Source organism: Labeo rohita, chromosome 1 (genome assembly GCF_022985175.1).
Source record: "Labeo rohita strain BAU-BD-2019 chromosome 1, IGBB_LRoh.1.0, whole genome shotgun sequence".
Taxonomy (NCBI): Eukaryota; Metazoa; Chordata; class Actinopteri; order Cypriniformes; family Cyprinidae; genus Labeo; species Labeo rohita.
Window position 1 is genome coordinate 30,255,254 of NC_066869.1, and position 21,068 is coordinate 30,276,321.

Below are 21,068 nucleotides of genomic sequence, written 5' to 3' on the forward strand. Positions count from 1 at the left end.
TACAAAATGCATGTCAGTGATTAATTGAAGGTCAAAGCCAAAGTGCACTGAGGTAGATGTAAGAAAAAGTGAGAAACATATGCTTATACTTTCCAGCTGAACATAGAAATGTATCCATCTTTACTTAAGAAGCAGCTATATATTCTACAGGAGAACTGTCTTCAGGTGGCAATGAAAGGAACTTGTTTGAGTTTCTGATTTTTTTAATTAGAACACAGGGTACAAAGATAAAGAAATGTTATACATCTTAAGCTTTCTTTTTCAAAAAAAAAAAAAAAAAAAAAGCACTGTTTTACAGTCAGCATGTCAGCTTTGCTTCTCAGGGAAAACCATCACAAGAACAACAAAATCATATACAAAAGTCTCCTTTTTCAAAAAGCCAGTATTCATTGGCACAAAGCTACAAACTCACATTTAATCCACATAAAAATCAACTCCTTGTACAATTTAACATTCTAACATTGCATTAATAGGGGAAAAATAAATGCACCCAGACAGCTAGGCTGAGTTCAAACACATACGTATAATAAAATAAAGTCATTAGCTCAGATACAAAATGCATTATAATTTCTCCCCTTTGGTAGAAAGATTGTCCCCTTTATCAAAAACAAAATCCAAAAACAAATCAGCCTGCATTAAGGTGCAAGACAACCTCTCAGTTTAAGGCGGATAGTGCTGCCACCAATGTGACCACTTGAAATCAAACGGACGGACATCATTTTCACTTTATGATCCGTGGAACAGCTGCACAGCACTGAGAACTTCTTGGTCATAGTGCTGCTCTACCTTCACGACCGTGCTGTGCTCCTGACAGCTGCTAGCATCTTCCAGGTCCTCTGCCGTATCTCCGAAGCCATGGTAGTGTCCATAGTGCAGATGTTCACCAGAGTCAGGCAGAAACGCACCCCATGCAGGCCGATGAGATACACAGCTGCTTGGGCTGCCATTGAGGTGCAGCGAGCCGCACATGTCCATTCTTGACTCAGCTGGAATGGTCTCAACCCCATTGAATGGGGACTGATAGCAATGCCCATTTGTGGCGAGGCTGTTGACAGTGAAACTGTTCTGCTGCCCATGACCATTCCTCAAACCTGTGGCTATGGCTTCATCTGTCATTCAAAACAAGACATGCGTCAGAAAGTGATGAGCAAATGGTCTTGATTACACATGAACTTGGGCCAGACCACAGAAACAAAACATTTGTATCCAATACATTCTTGTAGATTGATAAACTGCATTTTGCTTTCTTTTTTTTTTGCTCATACTTCATACAAGTGTACAGTATGTCATCTTGTTTTTAATTACCTATTACAAGTCAACACACACTGTTCTCTTCCAAATGGTCACAAGGATGAGAGCTTGAACACCTAACTGCAAAAGTCAGCAGTAAGAAACTGAAGTCTGTTTTTTTTTAACTCAGAGAAACCATAACCACTATCAAATAAAAGTCAAATAATCTAAAATATGCTTCTGTGTTTCAAATAAACAAGCATATTACATGTGAAATCTTTACATTTCTTTAAAATAGTTTATATAAAGAGGATGGAAGCACACATACTAAAATATTAACCAATGTATAATTTGTAAATGGGACATATATTCATGAAATATCCTAAAATCAGTTAATGCTTTTACTGTGAAATATACTGCTTGAAGTTTCAGAAAATATAACTATTACATACAAAGCCTACTGTATAATATTAAGCCAACAGTAAGCTACTTTTACAAAACTGATTCAGAATTACCATATACAGATTGTTTGATTATTAAGTTCATGGAAATAAAGACAAAAAAGCTAGTAACTCCCGTACACGCATTTCTGTATTATTTTAGCTGGTGTGTCTTTGCAAGTACTGGAAAAGTCTGTTATTTGTGTGTGCATACTTTGAAAATGTCAGCTTCTGGAAAAAATGGACATCTCATCCCAAATACTTTTAGACTGCAGTTATTTTAGCAGCCTGACAAAATCCAATAAAAAAATATATATACTAGCCAAATAATTTGCATTGACAACTTGTTGATAAACTTGTTGATAACTTTTCCCTCATAAATAAGCATAAGAGTTTGTCCATAGCCAGGGGCCAGGAACAGAAGTGACTGATGTGGGCTCCAACATTTTTTGGGTGGTAGAGGGGTTCCTCAAAGAAACACTGTCCTCATGATGTTCAAGGTCAATAGACATTGGTGGAGAAGGTCCAGTCCCACCTGATTGGTTTTCAGCAGTTGATTCCACACTCATACTCTCAAGCTCCTCTCCAATTCCATTGGTTGTCTTCACTGAAAAATTCGTGCCTGAATGGAAAACATGCAGTATAATCAGAAAAACGCTTTTTCTTGATTTAGTTTTGATTTTATGCACAAACACAGGTGACTGAATGCTTACTCTCAGTTCTTGCTTTTTTCATGTGGTTTGGCTCGGTGCAATCAAGAAATCTTTTTCTATTCACTATCCCATTCAGACTGCGGCCCTGGATGTGCGTATGGTCGGTCCCATTATGGGCAAATCCATTTATCTGATTTAGCTGGTTGTGTGCATTAGAGAGGAGCTGAGCACAATCATGGAAACCTTGAGCATGAGCCAGATCTGCTGCAGTCAAACCATTTGCATTCCTCAAGCTGCATAGTGGGTAGAAAAACAAATAGATTAGTTGGGTCTGGAATTATCTAATTAATACTGTTAAACTAATGTTAATTTTCTTTTTATATTTCAAAGACTTTCCCTTTTAGTCTATAAGCTAGTTTTAGGAAAGGCCCAAAAGTTTATTCACAAACTGCAACAGGAAATAATATTGTTCTGAAACATTTTTTCTTAATGCTTGTGAACAAAATCAATGATACAAGTTTAAAACTATTTGTCCACCATGATGTTTTTGTTTTTTTTGAAGAACTGTCATGTTAAAAAGTACTAAAGGCAAGGCAGCTGATTGTTATTTCAAATAGTAGCTAAAACCAGAAAAAGATGTCAAAAAGTAGTTTATTAGGGAAAAAAAGTTCAGAGCATATTTATCTCCAAATGCAGTGTGTGTACTTAAATGAGAATTCAGACATGAACCAACATGCTAAAAGGATAAAAGATGTTTGGACCTGATTATTAGTCATATTACATTCTACATATTTTTATATGTTTGCCATTTTGTCAGATGGACATGAGATTTTGCCCTGTCTGTGTGACACCAATATTCAAAGATACATATTCAAAGATTCTATGAATAGTGCCTTTTTAAGAATTATGCTGTACGGAGTACTTTCTGATCCTGAACATGTTTTAATTAGCATTTGGAAAACCACCACCAAATCTATCCCCAAAACTTCTGACCATTTTTGTCTTTTTGCCATGTCTGCACAATATAGTGAGGATGAATAACACTTGAGTTAGCAGTTGGTTCATTTATGAATTCTGTTTTACCTATCTATCTCTCCCTTTGTATTTTTAAAATGGTTTTACATGAAAAACAACTGAAAAGTGAAAAAGTAAATATACATTATATATGACAATGCTTCAAAATATAAAGAAAGACAAGTTAACCTTTAAAAAAATATTAATAATAAAAAAAAAATTAAACAAAACAAAAATTACATGACTGGCTTGCATTCACTCATTCTTACCTAAACATCCCTTTTCAATCTGATAAAATATTAAATGCTTCCAAGTATTTTGACTGTATATGTTAATCTTCTGGAAACATTCATTAAAAACATCAGACAATGCCAGACAATTCTTAAGACAAGGAACTTATTGCACTGTAGTTAAGGAGTTAAGAATAACCATTTCTACACCCTAAGTAAAGATGTCAAAAGTACTGGTACTTCAGTACCAATTTATATAAAAACCCCAATACCAGTGTTTCTGCAGGAGTACTTACATAAATGGATAATTCTTCCAAAAATGAAAATTCTGTCATTATTACTCAAGCTCATGTCGTTCCAAACCCGCAAGACCTTCGTTCTTATTTGGAACACAAATTAAGATATTTTTGATGAAATCCGAGAGCTTTCCGACAGCAACACGTTCAAGGCCCAGAAAGGCAGTAAGGACATTGTTAAAATAGTCCATGTGACATCAGTGGTTCAACTGTAATGTTAAAGCAACAAGAATACTTTTTGTGCACAAAGAATGTAAGAACACCAGCTCCTGTGTCAGCAGCACCACATGCATGCATCGTGGCACTCTCGGGAGCGCACGTGATATGGAAGAGAAGAAATTGTTAAATTAAATAGTTATTTTTGTGCGGTCTATGCAGGGTCAGAAAGCTATTCGATTTAATCAAAAAGATGGACTAAGGTCTTACAGGTTTGGAGCAACAAAGTGAGCAATTAACAGAATTTTCGATTTTGGGTGAACTATTCATTTAATTTGGCACACTAGGCTGACAGAAAACCTGTTTTAAATGCATTGAAGACCCTTTTGAGGAAGGTCCGTTCACTCAGCGGCCATATTTGCAACATCCGGGCAGTTCATACAAGACCAAGTCCTACGTAAATAAATGGGGGAATACTGAAATCTCATGATTTGTCCCCTGTGAGTCAGAGGTTTGAACTATTGCATAAATTACATTTGAATGAAATGTTCGTATTAAAATATTTTGCAATCTACCCATGATAAAACTGCGCAAGATTTTAAGTTTTGTGACAGAGGGCCACTGGTTAGAAGCTTCTGAGCTGTGTTTATGATAAATGTGCATAACAGTGACTATAAAAATACGTATTTTAGGCATGGAAACAACATATTTTGAGTTTTAATATTTGGGATATGGTCATCGCGCTACTTTCAGATGTTTTTGATTGGCACAGGCCAACCCTGGCTGTATGGAGCAGAGCTGATGCTTTTAGTTTATCGTAGTGTACGTGTTCCATTTGATAATTTTTATTTCTATAAAAAGCAAAACGACAGTGAAGGCCACAGTGGGAAAGTAATGTAATCGGTCCAAACACTGTCTAACACCAACTACAGCTGCAAGCCTAGTGTTTCTCCATCATTCTTGTTACAGCAAAGGTACAACTGACCCGCGGGATCCCAATCCCAACCCCAACGCAGCCTTATTCTTCAGTGCAGGATACATTACTACACCATTAGATGGCGACAATTGTGCCTACGGCTGAATTTAATATTTACATTTTTAATAAAAGTTCAATAAAATACACTTAAACACTTAATGAATGTTCATTATCAAATGTATTTTTGACAAGAGACAAATTTTGAAATTTTGCTGGTACTGGTTAAAAACTACTGAAATGTTGGTAGTGTGACAACACTAGTGGAGGTTATACAGTGGGTACGGAAAGTATTCAGACCCCCTTAAATTTTTCACTCTTTGTTATATTGCAGCCATTTGCTAAAATCATTTAAGTTCATTTTTTTTCCCTCATTAATGTACACACAGCACCCCATATTGACAGAAAAACACAGAATTGTTGACATTTTTGCAGATTTATTAAAAAAGAAAAACTGAAATAATCACATGGTCCTAAGTATTCAGACCCTTTGCTGTGACACTCATATATTTAATTCAGGTGCTGTCCATTTCTTCTGATCATCTTTGAGATGGTTCTACACCTTCATTTGAATCCAGCTGTGTTTGATTATACTGACTGGACTTGATTAGGAAAGCCACACACCTGTCTATATAAGACCTTACAGCTCACAGTGCATGTCAGAACAAATGAGAATCATGAGGTCAAAGGAACTGCCTGAAGAGCTCAGAGACAGAATTGTGGCAAGGCACAGATCTGGCCAAGGTTACAAAAACATTTCTGCTGCACTTAAGGTTCCTAAGAGCACAGTGGCCTCCATAATCCTTAAATGGAAGACGTTTGGGACGACCAGAACCCTTCCTAGAGCTGGCCGTCCGGCCAAACTGAGCTATCGGGGGAGAAGAGCCTTGGTGAGAGAGGTAAAGAAGAACCCAAAGATCACTGTGGCTGAGCTCCAGAGATGCAGTCAGGAGATGGGAGAAAGTTGTAGAAAGTCAACCACCACTGCAGCCCTCCACCAGTCGGGGCTTTATGGCAGAGTGGCCCGACGGAAGCCTCTCCTCAGTGCAAGACACATGAAAGCCCACATGGAGTTTGCTAAAAAACACCTGAAGGACTCCAAGATGGTGAGAAATAAGATTCTCTGGTCTGATGAGACCAAGATAGAACTTTTTGGCCTTAATTCTAAGCGGTATGTGTGGAGAAAGCCAGGCACTGCTCATCACCTGTCCAATACAGTCCCAACAGTGAAGCATGGTGGTGGCAGCATCATGCTGTGGGGTGTTTTTCAGCTGCAGGGACAGGACGACTGGTTGCAATCGAGGGTAAGATGAATGCGGCCAAGTACAGGGATATCCTGGACGAAAACCATCTCCAGAGTGCTCAGGACCTCAGACTGGACCGAAGGTTTACCTTCCAACAAGACAATGACCCTAAGCACACAGCTAAAATAACAAAGGAGTGGCTTCACAACAACTCTGTGACTGTTCTTAAATGGCCCAGCCGGAGCCCTGACTTAAACCCAATTGAGCATCTCTGGAGAGACCTAAAAATGGCTGTCCACCAACGTTTATCATCCAACCTGACAAAACTGGAGAGGATCTGCAAGGAGGAATGCAAGAGGATCCCCAAATCCAGGTGTGAAAAACTTGTTGCATCTTTCCCAAAAAGACTCATGGCTGTATTAGATCAAAAGGGTGGTTCTACTAAATACTGTAGATAGACCATGTGATATTTCAGTTTTTCTTTTTTAATAAATCTGCAAAAATGTCAACAATTCTGTGTTTTTCTGTCAATACGGGGTGCTGTGTGTACATTAATGAGGGAAAAAAAATGAACTTAAATGATTATAGCAAATGGCTACAATATAACAAAGAGTGAAAAATTTAAGGGGGTCTGAATACTTTCCGTACCCACTGTATAATCATTTAAAATGTGTGTCAATTCTAAAGCAATTCATTATGTTTGCTTTTAACCATTAGCATTCATCCCTCTCATTTACAAAAGCATATTTGTTCCTTTGAAATACATGATGTTACTAACATCAGTATTCATTAAATCACTGATCTAAATGTTTTGATCAAGATTACATGAATCCAAAATTCAGAAGATATTCATATTTGACAATGCTTTCCAAATGTTGTCAAATTATACCATTAAAATGCATTACAAATAAAAAAACTTGATGCTTTTAATTGCAAATGTAAACTGACATGGCTATATGCTAAATCAAATGGTTAAACCCTCAGCGCAACAGAATTAAGTTCATAATAAAGATGGTATTATAGCATGAAACACATTGCTACAGTTAATTGTCTGGCATTGAAAAAAAAGAGGTCCTATTTGCTCAAGGAAGCATTTAACGTTTTAATACATAATTTTCTTTGTAATTCTAACACAACTCACTACTTTTGCAGGTGCACTCTTATTCATGTTTATCATAGTAGGATTACCATTTATTATTGAGCCTCCCCTTATTCTTGTTAGTTGAGAACAAATAAACAAATCTTGCAGGATAAGTAACAAGACAGTGCTGTCTAAGCAAAGCATGCAGGTCTAAATGCTATCATGACTGTTCTCCTAGAATCAAAACCAATCACCACAAGAAATACCTCGACAGATTGCCAGTGTGTAGATACTGAAGGAAGCGATAGTGTGAACACTCAATGTAAGGGTGTTCGCTGAAGAACGTGTGGCAGCAGTTTTTGGAATGCTTCCCCCCCCTTTTCTGGGCTTTACTTGAGAAAATCAAGTCATGTTCAAATTCAACCGCTGCAAAACATTGAGATGTGTAGGGATTTTCCTTCTCTGTAATGGTTCACAATGGATCTTCAATATTTTTTGTAAACATGCTACTTTAATCAGAAAGGTCACAGATGATTTCAAACAAATGATAAAAATACACATCTAAGATGCATAGAAACAAGCAGACATTCATGAATCTTATCTATATAAAGTGTTGAAACATCCTTGCTTGTAAGCATTCTGTGCTCTGGGGAATTATTCCCTGACCAGATATAAACAGATTTGGTTCATATCTGACTAAAAATAAGTTGCACTTCCTAATAGCTCTTGCATTTTCTGATGCTTAAGAGCTCATTAAAAAGATGATCACATACAATTAAAAAAGCCATGGCCTCTATATAAAAATAAAACGGGACACAACTAAGGCTGTCAAAGATTTTAAATGTTTTTTGTTGTTATTGTTCAGTTTTAAGGCATTCAGATAGTCTTTCTGGCTTACTGAACTTTGAAAATTGTATTACAACTTGCAGTGACATTGTTCAGAAATTTTGTGTATAAACTATTTGCTAAAAATGTATACAATTTATACTATTTTATATATACTAATTTATATAAAACTTTATACTAATAATAGTGTTTATTAACATTTAATTTTAATTAGTTTAATACATTTTATTCATTTAAACTGTTTATTAAATGTGTTTTGTAAATGTATTAAAACCTGCAGCAGCCTTCTTAAAAAATATTTCGACTATTCCAACCGATCTTTATAAACCAAGCAGAACGAATGAAACTATTATAGTATGAACTTGGGAAAATGCAGTTACTCCTTGCTAAATACAGTTTAATTGTGTTTAACATGATCTCTTTACACTTACTAATACATTGACAGCCCTAGCGAGAACACATTTTGATATAACCGCTTGGTTATAACTGTTTGGTTTGGTGAAACATGTCATTGACTTTGACTATGTAGTAAAAAAACTGTATTAAAGCATCCCTTACAACATAATGAAGCACTGCTGTAATGCTACATATTGAGGGTATGGACATGACTACGGAGAAAAAAAAATTATTCTAATAATAGGGATGTCCCGATCAGGTTTTCTGTGTCCCTGATCCAGTCCGAGTCATTGAATACCGAGCATCTACCGATACGGAGTCCCGATCCAAGACACTGGCATATGGTAAACATGTTACCTTTGGTAGGCATTGTAAATGGGCTGTGTGGTCACAATTATGAATATAGGACTACCGATATAAAATTTATTGAATTTTGTATGTACAATAAACAGAATAATTGCAACATAAAAGGGAAAAAAACAAAGTGGAGATAAGATTAGAAAGCACGTAGTTCAGTGTCAGAACACCAGTCTTTCAGTTAAGTGCAAAGCAAGAGGCAACCTTCAGCAACGTGTTCTGACAACTATGTCTCAGATAGTAAAACGATAAATAAAAGAGATTCATCACTAAAGTGCGCATCAATTATGTTAAACACAAAAGCTCAAAAGTGTGTGAGGGGCTAGAACAGAACTAGAACCAGCTGCTGTATGACACCAGCATGACAGCTGAAATAAGATAGGAATTGGGCTTAAGATAGCCAAAATCCTTAATTGGCCCTGATCCTTGAGATTGGTTCGGGACATCCCTATCTAACATTTTATTAATAGTTATATTGGCAGTTTCCACAATATAAGTCTCACTTAGTGTTTCTATAAAGAGTCTTATAAGTTTTGAAGAACTGGTCTATTTAACCAAACAAAGAAATCAATTACAGTCTGAGTACTGTATTTGACAGACAAATCAGCAAATAAATTGGTATATTAACAAATGCGTCTTGATGACTTGACTTGACAAAATGACTTGAATTTAGATTTAGTGTTTTCAGAAAACACGCATGAACATACAGATGTTTTGGAGAAGAGACTTAAGATGAATAATCTGTAATTCAGTTTTACAAGCAGGTTCTTGACATGTTCATTTCAGTGATTGTGTGTATTTATAAAAAGCAGTGCTTCAATTTTGCCACAAACTACATTTTTCTGTTTAATTTTTATGGTTGGCTTTTATGATGAGAAAACTTTCCAACGTGTGCCAAACCATTTTCACACCAACTTGCCAGGTATATCTAACACCGATCCAACTAAATTTAGGAAAAGAGAACCATCATACCACAAATTAAATCTAAATGATACACAAATTAGAGAACAAAACAGAGAGATTTGCCTGTTTATTACTAATGTTTTCCAGATTGTTAATGCAAGTTGGTGATCTCTACTGTGGTTGGTTTATACTGACTGATGTGGCTATGAACAGTATAACAGTTTGGGTTTGTCATTACTGGATTTAAAAAAAACAAAAAAAAACAAACAAACAAATACTTATGACTCATTTAGCTGGTAACAGTTGAAGTTCACTTCCAGAACAAAAATTACAGATAATGTACTCAACCCCTTGTTATTCAAGATGTTCATATATTTCTTTCTTTAGTCGTAAAGAAACTGTATTTTTGCAGAAAACATTTCAGGATTTATCTCCATATATTGGACTTCAATGGTGCCCGCGAGTTTGAATGTCCAAAATGCAGTTTCAGTGCGGCTTCAAAGGGCTCTAAATGATCCCAGCTGAGGAATAAGGGTCTAATCTAGCGAAACGATCAGTCAAAAACAACCAATAAATAAATAAAAATACTACTACTACTAATAATAATAATAGTAATAATAATAATAATAATAATAATATACACTTTCAAAAAAAATCTCTAAATCTCAAATGCTCATCTTGTCTAGCTCTGCAGTGCGCACGCAAACTCTGTGTAATCTGTGTAAAAGTCTACAGTTAGGGTAGATCGAAAAACTCCCATTTAATTTTCTCCTCCAACTTCACAATCCCTACACCGCCATTTTAACTTTTTTTTTTTTTTTAAATAGTCGCAGAGCTAGACAAGACAAGCATTTGAGGTTAAGAAGTATAAATAAATAAATAAATAAATAAATAAACACACACATATATATATATATATATATATATATATATATATATATATATATATATATATATATATATATATATATATATATATATATATATATACACACACACACACACACACACACACACATATATACATATATACACACACATATATCATTTAGAGCCCTTTGAAGCGGCATTTAAAATGCATTTCGGATGTTCAAGTCCACTATATGGAGATAATTCCTGAAATGTTTTCCCTCAAAATTTCTTAACAATTCAAGAAAGAAAGGCATGAACATCTTGTATGACAAGGGGATGAGTACATTATCTGTAAATTTGTGTTCTGGAAGTAAACTTCTTTAATGATACAAGAACTCAATTAACTTATAGTTTTAAGCTAATTTGGAAACAGAATGGTCATTTCATGGCAAATCAACTAATTTTCAGAAAGTTTGCTGGCTTTTTTTTTTTTTTTTTTTTGGTAATTTTAACATATTTTTATGTAAAAGACAAACATAAATAGTGATTAAAGCCAAAATATTAAACATTACATTTACTCAGCAATCCATTTTGGAGAGGGGGGCCTAAATGACAAATCTTTGTTGCATTATATGCCAATCATGACAGTTAAAAAAAATGGGAAAGGCACTTTTTCCCCAAAGTTTGCATACCTGTACACCTTAACAATTACAGATATTTTTTATAAAACTTAAAAAAAATTTTTTTGGTAACTCAAGAAGTATTAAAGACATGTCAATAGATTCTGATTTTTACATTTACTTAGAATCTTCATTTTCAATGCCCTATATGGTTCAGTCCCATAGATCTCAAATGTGGCACCATGTCCAAATTGTTGAGGTTTACCCATTTCCAATAATCAATTTGGGGTCACTTTGCATAGAGCTGATATTAGGTAGCGCGTTTCCATATATATATATATATATAGATAGATAGATAGATAGATAGATATATAGAGCTATCAAGGATTCAAATATACAGTATTGCAACTACATGTTTTAAACAAGATTCATGCCTCCTAGGGAAGTGTGGTTACTTACACCACACATTGTATTCACATCAATAAACTAAGAATTCCCATATCTGGATTGTTCAAGTATTAGAATTTTACATAGAGTCACCGTCAGCTGGAGTGAGTGCGGCTCGTATTGACAGGTCATCAACTACATATTTACCATCTTAAATTCTGCACAACTAGATGTTTTTAAATAAACACTGACAAAAACTATATATGTTTTTCAGCTGGACGATATGACTATATATATAACATTGATGTAAGTGATCACCAGGGTTTTGACCAACCTATTTTGTATTTACAAAATGAGTTCACAGCAGAGTATGTGAGCGGAGTGGCAGCGGAGTGTGGAGTGGAGCGGTGTGATTTTTAATGGAGTGAGGAGCGGAAATTTTAAAAGTCGGAGCGTTGTGGTTTTTACTCGCTCCAAGAGCGCTCCAGCATCGCTCCATCACGAGTACAATTCATAACAACGACACATAATATAACTGCATATTTAGCAAGAATTCACGTGTTAAGCCTATTTAGCTAGCTTGATAGAGATGGATCAAATCAGAAAGAATGTGAAGACTAGGATGACGGCAATGGACATGAGCAGAAAGTTATAGTTTAATGAATTTGTTTGTTCCTTCAAAATACTGAATATTTTCGAGTGAATGCGTGATTTAAACAAGTACAATACTTATTCACATGCAAACGCTTTCAATAATTTATTCAAACAAATGTAAACTTACTGTGGTACTTCATCTGTATCCGATTTCAAATGAGAAGAAATCTGTAAGAAATGCAGCGATCTGTACGTAAAATAACTGATGAAACGTACTGTTATTTTCATCACAAACATTTGCACTGCAAAAGGCAGCAATTATACCTTTTAATGCTGACAACTATATTAGCTCGGCATGAGGAAAAAAGTTTGCACACTAGTGTTCCAATAAGCTACTTTAAAACTATCCTGTTGTTTTATTTCTGTGATTTTCTTCTTTTAATATACGTTATGAACAGAACTGTGGTATTTCAAACATACTGAAATAGTTTAGACGCGGAGCGGTGTTTCTGGTATCAGTGAGCGAGGAGTGGAGCGGGAGCAGGAAACAGTGAACCCGGAGCGGAGCTGGAGCGGAGCGGTCATAAAATGCTCGGAGCGCAGAGGGGAAATTGTTGTCACTCCACTCCGCTCACATACTCTGGTTCACAGGCAAATTTGATTTATTTATTTTCCCTGGCATCAAAATCAGACACATAACACGATTCCTGGCTGCATCAATATACATTGACCACTGGGTATTTGTTAAGTTGCTAGGAACATTATATCAAGTTCAGCAACTTTTATTTTAAACTGATTATCGTTTGTTTTACTCGCGTTTTCATATCTTCCCAATTAAATCCATTCACGCTGAAGGCTCTTTTGCCACTTAGTCCAGCTGAGTGGGCGTGTCCCAGCGGGAAAGTGACGTCAATGCATACCCTCTATTGTTATAACATGTAAAGCATAGTCATAGATCAAGTAGCATCCACTGCTAAGGGTTATATTTGGCCAAATCACTGATAGTACATTTGAAAACCTACTGATAGTAACTTTGAAACATTTAAGGGCTCTCACGCTTTAAATAGTTAATCCTGGGTAATTTTTAAAATGGGTCCTGGTTTTTGTTTTTTTTTTTAAATCCTGGGTTATCTTTTTTTGTTTTTCACACTGCTTATATTAATCCCGGTTATTCATAATAATGGTTATTCACACTATACATTCTTAAACCCTGGGATACTGTTATTATTTGCATATTTGCAGTGTCAAAATTCATGACAGATAAAATCACTTTTGATTTTTAACCATTAAAAATAGGTACAATTCAACAATTTGGACATGGAATCGCATTGAGACCTAATTATTTCTGGGTATGTTCTATGAAATTGTTATTATGAAGGGAATTCATTTCTACTTTCAATACGGTTTGTTCTTTAGACAATCTTCTTTAAATACAATAAGTCAACAGATTTTACTAAGAGACTTACCAGTCACTGTGCGATCTTTATTGTCATTTTGCCCAGCTGTAATTTTTTATTCTCAGGAGAAAATTGTAGTTTTGACAAAATACTGAAATACTCAAATACACAAACATGACATTTAATATTTTGGCTTTCTTCTTAATCTATGTATTGCTTTCATAATCATAAATATATATATATATTTTTTTTTTACTGGAACCTCAAGTTGAGTTGACATGCAATGACCCAGACGGCATTTCTTCAAGACAGTCTAATAAACAATATATGTCATTAAACACACACAAACACAAGGCAACATGCTTTTAAGGTTACTTACAAAACTACTTAAAACAAATGCACAATTACTCAACCATCCACCCATCTTTCATTCCTCACGAGTACCAGCATTCTCCACAAAATAACTTTTTTTTTTTTATAGAAAATACCTGTATATACTGAAAAACTTCAAGAAATGTCTTATACACATCCTTGATTTAAATCAAAAATGTAACTGAATTTCTAAGAGATCTCTAGTAATCCAGCACAGAAAAACTTAAAGGATCTGCATCTTGCATGCCAACATATCGGCTACTCAAGAAAAGAGTGATATTTAACAAGGGGGGGTTGGAGAATTAAATTAATGAATGCAGGGTGAAGGTAAACAATGAAAAAATTGAATGCATGTGATTAACCTGTGCCTAACCTATGCTGCGGTCTGTGTCATTAATGTTAAGCAAACAATATAAAAATAATAATAATAATAATAATAATAATAATATTATTATTATTATTATTATTATTATTATTATTTATTATTATTATTATTATTATTATTATTTATATATATATATATATATATATATATATATATATATATATATATCACTCACCGCTCCTGACTGCCTAGCTTTTGTAGCTTTAATCAAGAATTAGTCAATATGTAATTTAAGTCAAGACCATACAATAATATTTTATATCTGACTATTCAATTTCTGTAGCTGAATACCACTGTTAGACCTACCTGAAAAACTTTACAAAGCATTGTTTACTGCATTTATTATAGCTAATTTGTTTATTCATTCCTGTTTTATTACTTAGTGTTCATCTGTCTTTAATAGTGTTTGAACTTTATATTAGTTAGGCCAGTAGTTTTTGCTGTGGTAATTGTGAAATTAAACTGGTACATTTTAGTGTCATAAGCTTATTTACTAGAATATAAGGTCAAAATGGGTCAAAAACAATGAAAACAAGTATTTTATTTTTTTGTGGCAGGGCCAGTGAAAATTCTTGCATGGCAAGTAAGTATTTAAACTCCTGTTGGAACTGGGCCAGTGGGGAATAAAATCCTTAACATTGAGCCCTGGGATGCTTTTTTTTTTTCTCATATATAATAATTTCAAATTGCAATTCATGTTCTATGCAAAGATTAGTAAGAGACCTCTGAGAATCTGCTGATGGGAGGCAAGGGGAAGGAGGAAATGTGCATTTGTTTTGTTTGAATTTCATCCTAACCTCAAATGGAACCACTAAACTCAATTCACAAATGATGACAACAGGTTTGAACAGACATGTTCATTAAATGAAGAAAAACTCCACTAAAAGAGCTCTGTTAGCCTTCTGCTGACGGTAGCTGCATCCAATAACACAGAGAAAGAGATTTAAAGTGATAGTTGACCCAAAAATAAAACTTTTCACCCATGTCACCCATGATTGATATGAATCAAATAATCAAAGTCTTCTGAGGAGACATTACTGCTTTTTTATGATCAGCAGACTGGCTTCTCTTCACATTTAACCATTAATCAAACAACATACATAAATAATATAAATAATATCAAATAGGGTAAACAGAGGTGCAACCATACTTGTCTGATGCACAAGAACCAATAACACCATAGTTCTTAAGTGACACAGAAGCACATTTGAGCTTCAATGAAAACCAATAGAGTTGTTCTCTGGCATCAAGCATGTATGTTCGAGCTTCTGTTTATGAAATTTGATGTGCCCTGTGTGTTTGCTTTAAATAATGTTTATATTTGAATAAAAGCATAAATTAAAGTCTGTATTTATTGAATCTGTATGTTTTGATGCATCAAACACTACACTACACAACCAAAGCTTTTAATGTTTAGGCAAAAAAAAGATGAAATAATATTAAAAAAAATATATCTGAAAATATCTATTAAAAAAAAAAAAAAAAAAAAGTCTGGAACAACATGAGGATGGGCAAATTATGACAGAATTGTATTTTTTTTGGGTGGAGTATCACTTTAACTGAATTAATTAAATTTAAATAGTTGTACACTACAATTTGCAGTTATTAGAACTGAAATGTGTTTTGGAATTTTTTTTTCCCTTTCATGTTATGTGGAAAATGCGGGTGACAGAATTACTAACTGTATGCAAAATAACTACTGCATTAATAGCTGAATTTACATTCTTCAGACGGTGACAAAGTCAAATGATTTTTCAGGTTAACACACATTTTCCAAAGACTTAAAGAATTTTTGAGCCACAACAGATATGAATGTAAACTATGTACCAAGATTTTCTAGTTGTATTCCATCTGATTTCATGAGATTGTCAAAATTAAGGCTTTATGACAGAGCTTTTTTTTTTATTTGTGGAGATTCTCTTTCACACTGTGATGTCACATAATAAAGTACTACATAAAGTTACATAACGCATTTGAAAATAAATACGTAAAACAAAAAACAAGCAAAAAAAAAACAAAACAGTAAGACAGTGACTTACTCCGGTTTGGCTCCCTGGATCAACAAGACATTAATGCATTCCATGTTTCCGGCCCGTGCTGCTTTGTGAATGGGTGCTTCACCCACATAATCCTGAAACCATTTGGAAAATGCACATTTTAATAGGCTTTCACATCATCACCAAGTTCTTTACACTAAAAATGCAACAGACAGGCTGACAATATTCTAGTCATCAATTCTTTAATTTAATAAATACTTATGTACATCTATCAGAATATCTAAATTTATAAAAGCTACTTCTGCATCTCTGGTTGTATTAATCTGAAGTAGGGAATCTAAAACATTCTGCAAGTGAGCCATAAAAACGACATTGAACTTTTCACCCTAACACAACAGCTCCCCCTAAAGGGTGTAAACTGAAGCACAGAGGATAACAAGGCTGTTAAATAACCCAGATAATACCACAAAAAGTAGGTCAAACCACACAATTACTGAAGAAGCAGTAATACAGAGATATCACTCATTCACTTCCTTTCAAAGCAAAAATACAGAATGGACTTGCTTGTGAGCATTATTTCCCGCAGTGTCTGTGCACGTTTATGTTTAAGTGAACATATTTGATGCTCACCACTTTTAAACAAAGTGTCATGTAAATGAAAGTCAAGTAAAGTAAGTTGAACCTGATTAGGAATACCCAATTATTAGTCCGCTTGGAATGGGCCAATGAGAAAAATTAGTTTCACTCTCTAAACTTGGCTGATCGCAATTTTAGTTTTTTTTTTGTGTTTTTTTTAATTACTCCAGCTTGTCAAAGTGAAGAACAAAACTGTAAAAAGCATAACAGGAACTAGATTCAATCCTCAAATACAGCTGGTCAAGCAAGAGTACTGATATTTAGCCCAACAATAGTAGGCATTTTCATTCTGTTACTCTATTTGTCTGCTTGTCTTCATCTGTTAGGGGTAAATATCTGCCACTGCCCTTTGGGCTAAATCACAGACTACAGTACTCAACCCTTGAGGACAGACGTCACCATTCAAAGATGTGTCCATCACAGACAGGATCATCCCTGGCAATAGGATCAGTTTGGCAGAGATTTGTGCACCAGGACATCAGAGAGAGGATAGAGAATTGAAGGAAGTGGAAGCAGGGATGATAAGTTAGGGCAAGTGATAAGAGGACTTCAAGTCACTTCCTGAAAGATAAATTGTGTCAAAGGGCTCACAGATTAATTAAATGACTCAGTGAAAATAAAAAACGTGAAGACAGTGAAATAAAAAACCTTTGAATGCTGAACATTTTAGTTCATTATTGAGCGACTGTACTCTTGCAAAGAGCCCTTGCAAAAATTAATAGAGTCATAAGGCTGATATGCACAAAAATGTCTAAATAACCAACATGACCAAACATTTGCTGAGAAAACACATGCTTTGTCATCTGACTGATAGTTTATTCTTTTTTAGCAAGTAGAAGGCCTGTTAGTATAAATGTACAAAAGTCTAGCTTCAGGTTGTGGTTCATGTGTCTTTCTGCATGTGTCTTTTATAAAGTAAACATAAAAAAAAAAACTTTGAAATTGCTATTAATATTTCAAGATGAACACTTACTAGACAGAAGCCATTTTTTCCATAAATGTTTTTTAATTGTTTTTCCATTAAGCTTTTGAGGACAGTTTTTTGAGGAGAGTCAGTCATCATTGTATTGCACTGCATTATATGCTTTGAAACTACAGAGCATTGATTTTAAAACTAAGCATTTATATATAATTATAAAGTATTATAAAGCATAAAATAAAGACATATTGGAGAGTGTCAACTGATATTTGTACCATTTTATGTATGTAAGTAGTCTGCTACACCATTATAAAGATCTAAATGATTTACATTACAAGACATCAAAATGTCACGATTAATTATCAGTATCTCCAGCAAATATCATATTTTTGCTCAGCTTGGGCCTCTGAGTTGTTGTTTTTTCCTCCATATTTTCATTATATCATACATAAATGCCTGATATGACTAATATGATACTTTACATACAACACATGCAAATTGCTGATCTTGTCTAAAAGTTCAATAAACTTAAAACATTTTTCTAATTATTATTTCATGTCAGGCTCTAGAGGGTTAATAAAGCCATATGTATAGGGCATCATAAATCCTACAACATTATCAATTACCGTACATGGACCCACCTGTCTGTTTATTTCAGCCCCTGTGTGTAAGAGCCAGAGCAGGCATTCCGGATGTCCTCCAAACGCAGCAATGTGAGCTGGGGTTTGGGCAAACCGTGTGGTCAGTGCATTCACTTCACATCCCACCTGCACCAGCCTCATAACACACTCCAGCTGTTTTCAACAAAGAGAAAAACAACAAATCAACAAACTAGTGAGATTACATTCCACCAATGCCTGGTTTCTCCCCCTACATAAATGAGAAATCATGCTCATCAAAACAATAATTCAAATAATAAGAAGGGTAATAAGTACTTTAGCTCTAGCTGTGGTTTGTATCAGCAGGCTTCACAGTGGTGAAATCAAATAGTTTGAGACACACTGCCAATCGTCTTACTTGCTATTTGAAGATCATGTTCCCTGCTCTGCCGTCAGGGACTGACAGCTGTGTTACATTTTCAATATGGAACACCACGGGGCAAATCATTACCCTGTTCTCTGGCTCTGTTCTCCTTTCCTGACATTAAACGGAGTCTGGAAAAATAGACCAAATCCCTCAAACACATTCAAGTCCTACCACCTTTGCTTGGCCTTTTGAAATTGCTTCATGGCCAAAATGTTTGTAAATGTGCACAATCAGCAGATGTCAGGGGCAGAAACACAGAATGTGCTTGTTGCAAGTGTGTAAATAAGATAGCATTTTTACCAGCTAGTAAAATGTGTAAAAGAGAAAAGGAGGTGCGGTGAAATATAGAACGGTCAAGACAATAAAACATACTAGCAAAACATAGAAATGTACTAAAGCGGAGTAATTTGAATTAAGGACAAATGTGTTGAAGTGTGGGAAAACAAGCCACATTTCACAGGACTAGTTCTTTGCTCAGAGAGTTTCTCTGGAAACTTCCATTAGGAATAAGGCTAAAAATAGTTATGCCGCTGAAGCTTTTCCATTTTTCCACAATGTGGATGAATGCCGGCATTGAGACATAATGAGGTGTGTTTGAAATAACATCAATTGTTAACATAAGACAAAAATTCCATTTCCATCATGAATAGGCACAAAAGCACAAACTTTCTAACTTCCACAAAACTATCATTAATCTCATGTTAAATAACATTACACAATTTAAACAACATGACCAATAAATGTGTACAATTTAACAAGCAGCATGACAGACTGTCAACAGTATGTTAAAACAATCAAAACAGCGTCAGAACAGTCACCTGAACAATCGGTATGTTTAAAACAATTGGACACGCTGTCCTTTAGACCTTCAAAGCCTGGTTTTCATTTCTGTCACAAATTAAAAACGGTGCTACCCTGACTATGGTCTATAGACAGCTATACAACGCCACCAAAAATTTTAACAAAAGGAAGGTTTGGATTTTAAATTCACGGTTTTGGCGCGTGTCGTTTTATTGGTCTTCTCCCAGCCAATGAACGAATCGGTGAACTCGCGCCTGTGCGTGCTGGCGCCTGATGTCGCTTGGCTGGCTGTGGTCCATACAAGTTGATTTTTCCAAGTAATGTGATCCAGAAACGAAAAGGCAACCAGGAACGTCTATACTCGGCTTAATTTCTTTTATCCAACTTAACTTGCGAGGTTTATCCGGTACTACAAATGTTACAATCAAGAGTGAATAAGATGAAATGTGTGCTACTGACGCTGTAGTCTGCTTCATCTCAGACAGAAATCACAATGCTTTCAGTTCAAACGTGTATTAAGTGATTATCTCTGCTCTTACCCAGCATGCGATTTTGCACGCAGCCGCTGCGAATGATATGACCCGTTTTCTGCCGATGGCCTTATTGTCCAGACGATATAGCAACCCATTTCATATTGATGGGACACTTTAGTTTTGTTTGTGCACAAGCTGTAAGTTCATTTCTTGATGACAGCACGCCTATCTTAATGATGTTACACGCTCGCTATTCCCTAAACCAGCATACATACACGCCTCCTTCTCCGGAAGAGAAAAATAAAACATAAATCTATGCAAACAGCGCACTTCTATTACCTTCCCAAAGTGTGCTGCCCAATGAATGGGGGTCCAGCCGTAAAACGAGTCTTCTGCAACCAGGTCCGCCTGGTTTGTGGAGCGCTGAAGCAGTGAGCACAGCGCGCCGACGTCTCCATCCCTACACGCGCGATGAAGCGGGTAACGTATGTTCAGCACCTCGTCGTTGGAGAAACCGGGCTCCAGTCCTACAGACATGATCCAACAGTTCTGCTGCGTCTCAGAAAACACAAATTATTTGGCTTATAAACGCCCCAGGGTGAGCAAGGCGGTGCGTGCTCAAATAACACCTACCACACACACAAAGGAGGCAGTGAGTCTGAACAACACTGCGAATGAGCGCTCACTCTCTCAAAGTGTAACTTGAGTGGCTGTTTGGAAATCCCGGACTGGAGTACTTCTGGGGCTGGGGAGCAGGTTTAGCCCAGACAACGTAATGACATACGGAAAA

General features: G+C 35.5%; 1 protein-coding gene across 3 annotated transcripts; it reads right to left on the reverse strand.

Moving 5' to 3' along the window:
- Positions 1-267: 267 nt before the first annotated feature.
- On the reverse strand, positions 268-20,979 carry ankrd10a (ankyrin repeat domain 10a). Of its 3 annotated transcripts, none has more exons than XM_051108478.1 (6): positions 20,618-20,979; positions 18,620-18,772; positions 16,466-16,557; positions 2,384-2,616; positions 2,206-2,292; positions 268-1,109 (listed from the first exon to the last, which is right to left on the reverse strand). In XM_051108478.1, exons 1-6 carry the CDS (start codon positions 20,813-20,815, stop codon positions 727-729), a joined length of 1,146 nt encoding a protein of 381 aa, XP_050964435.1. In that variant the 5' UTR covers positions 20,816-20,979; the 3' UTR covers positions 268-726. The 3 variants fall into 3 exon arrangements, with proteins under 3 accessions (XP_050964435.1, XP_050964445.1, XP_050964437.1); XM_051108488.1 differs by lacking the exon at positions 20,618-20,979 and adding an exon at positions 19,823-19,962; XM_051108480.1 differs by lacking the exon at positions 20,618-20,979 and adding an exon at positions 18,996-19,075.
- Between the last annotated feature and the right edge of the window lie 89 nt (positions 20,980-21,068).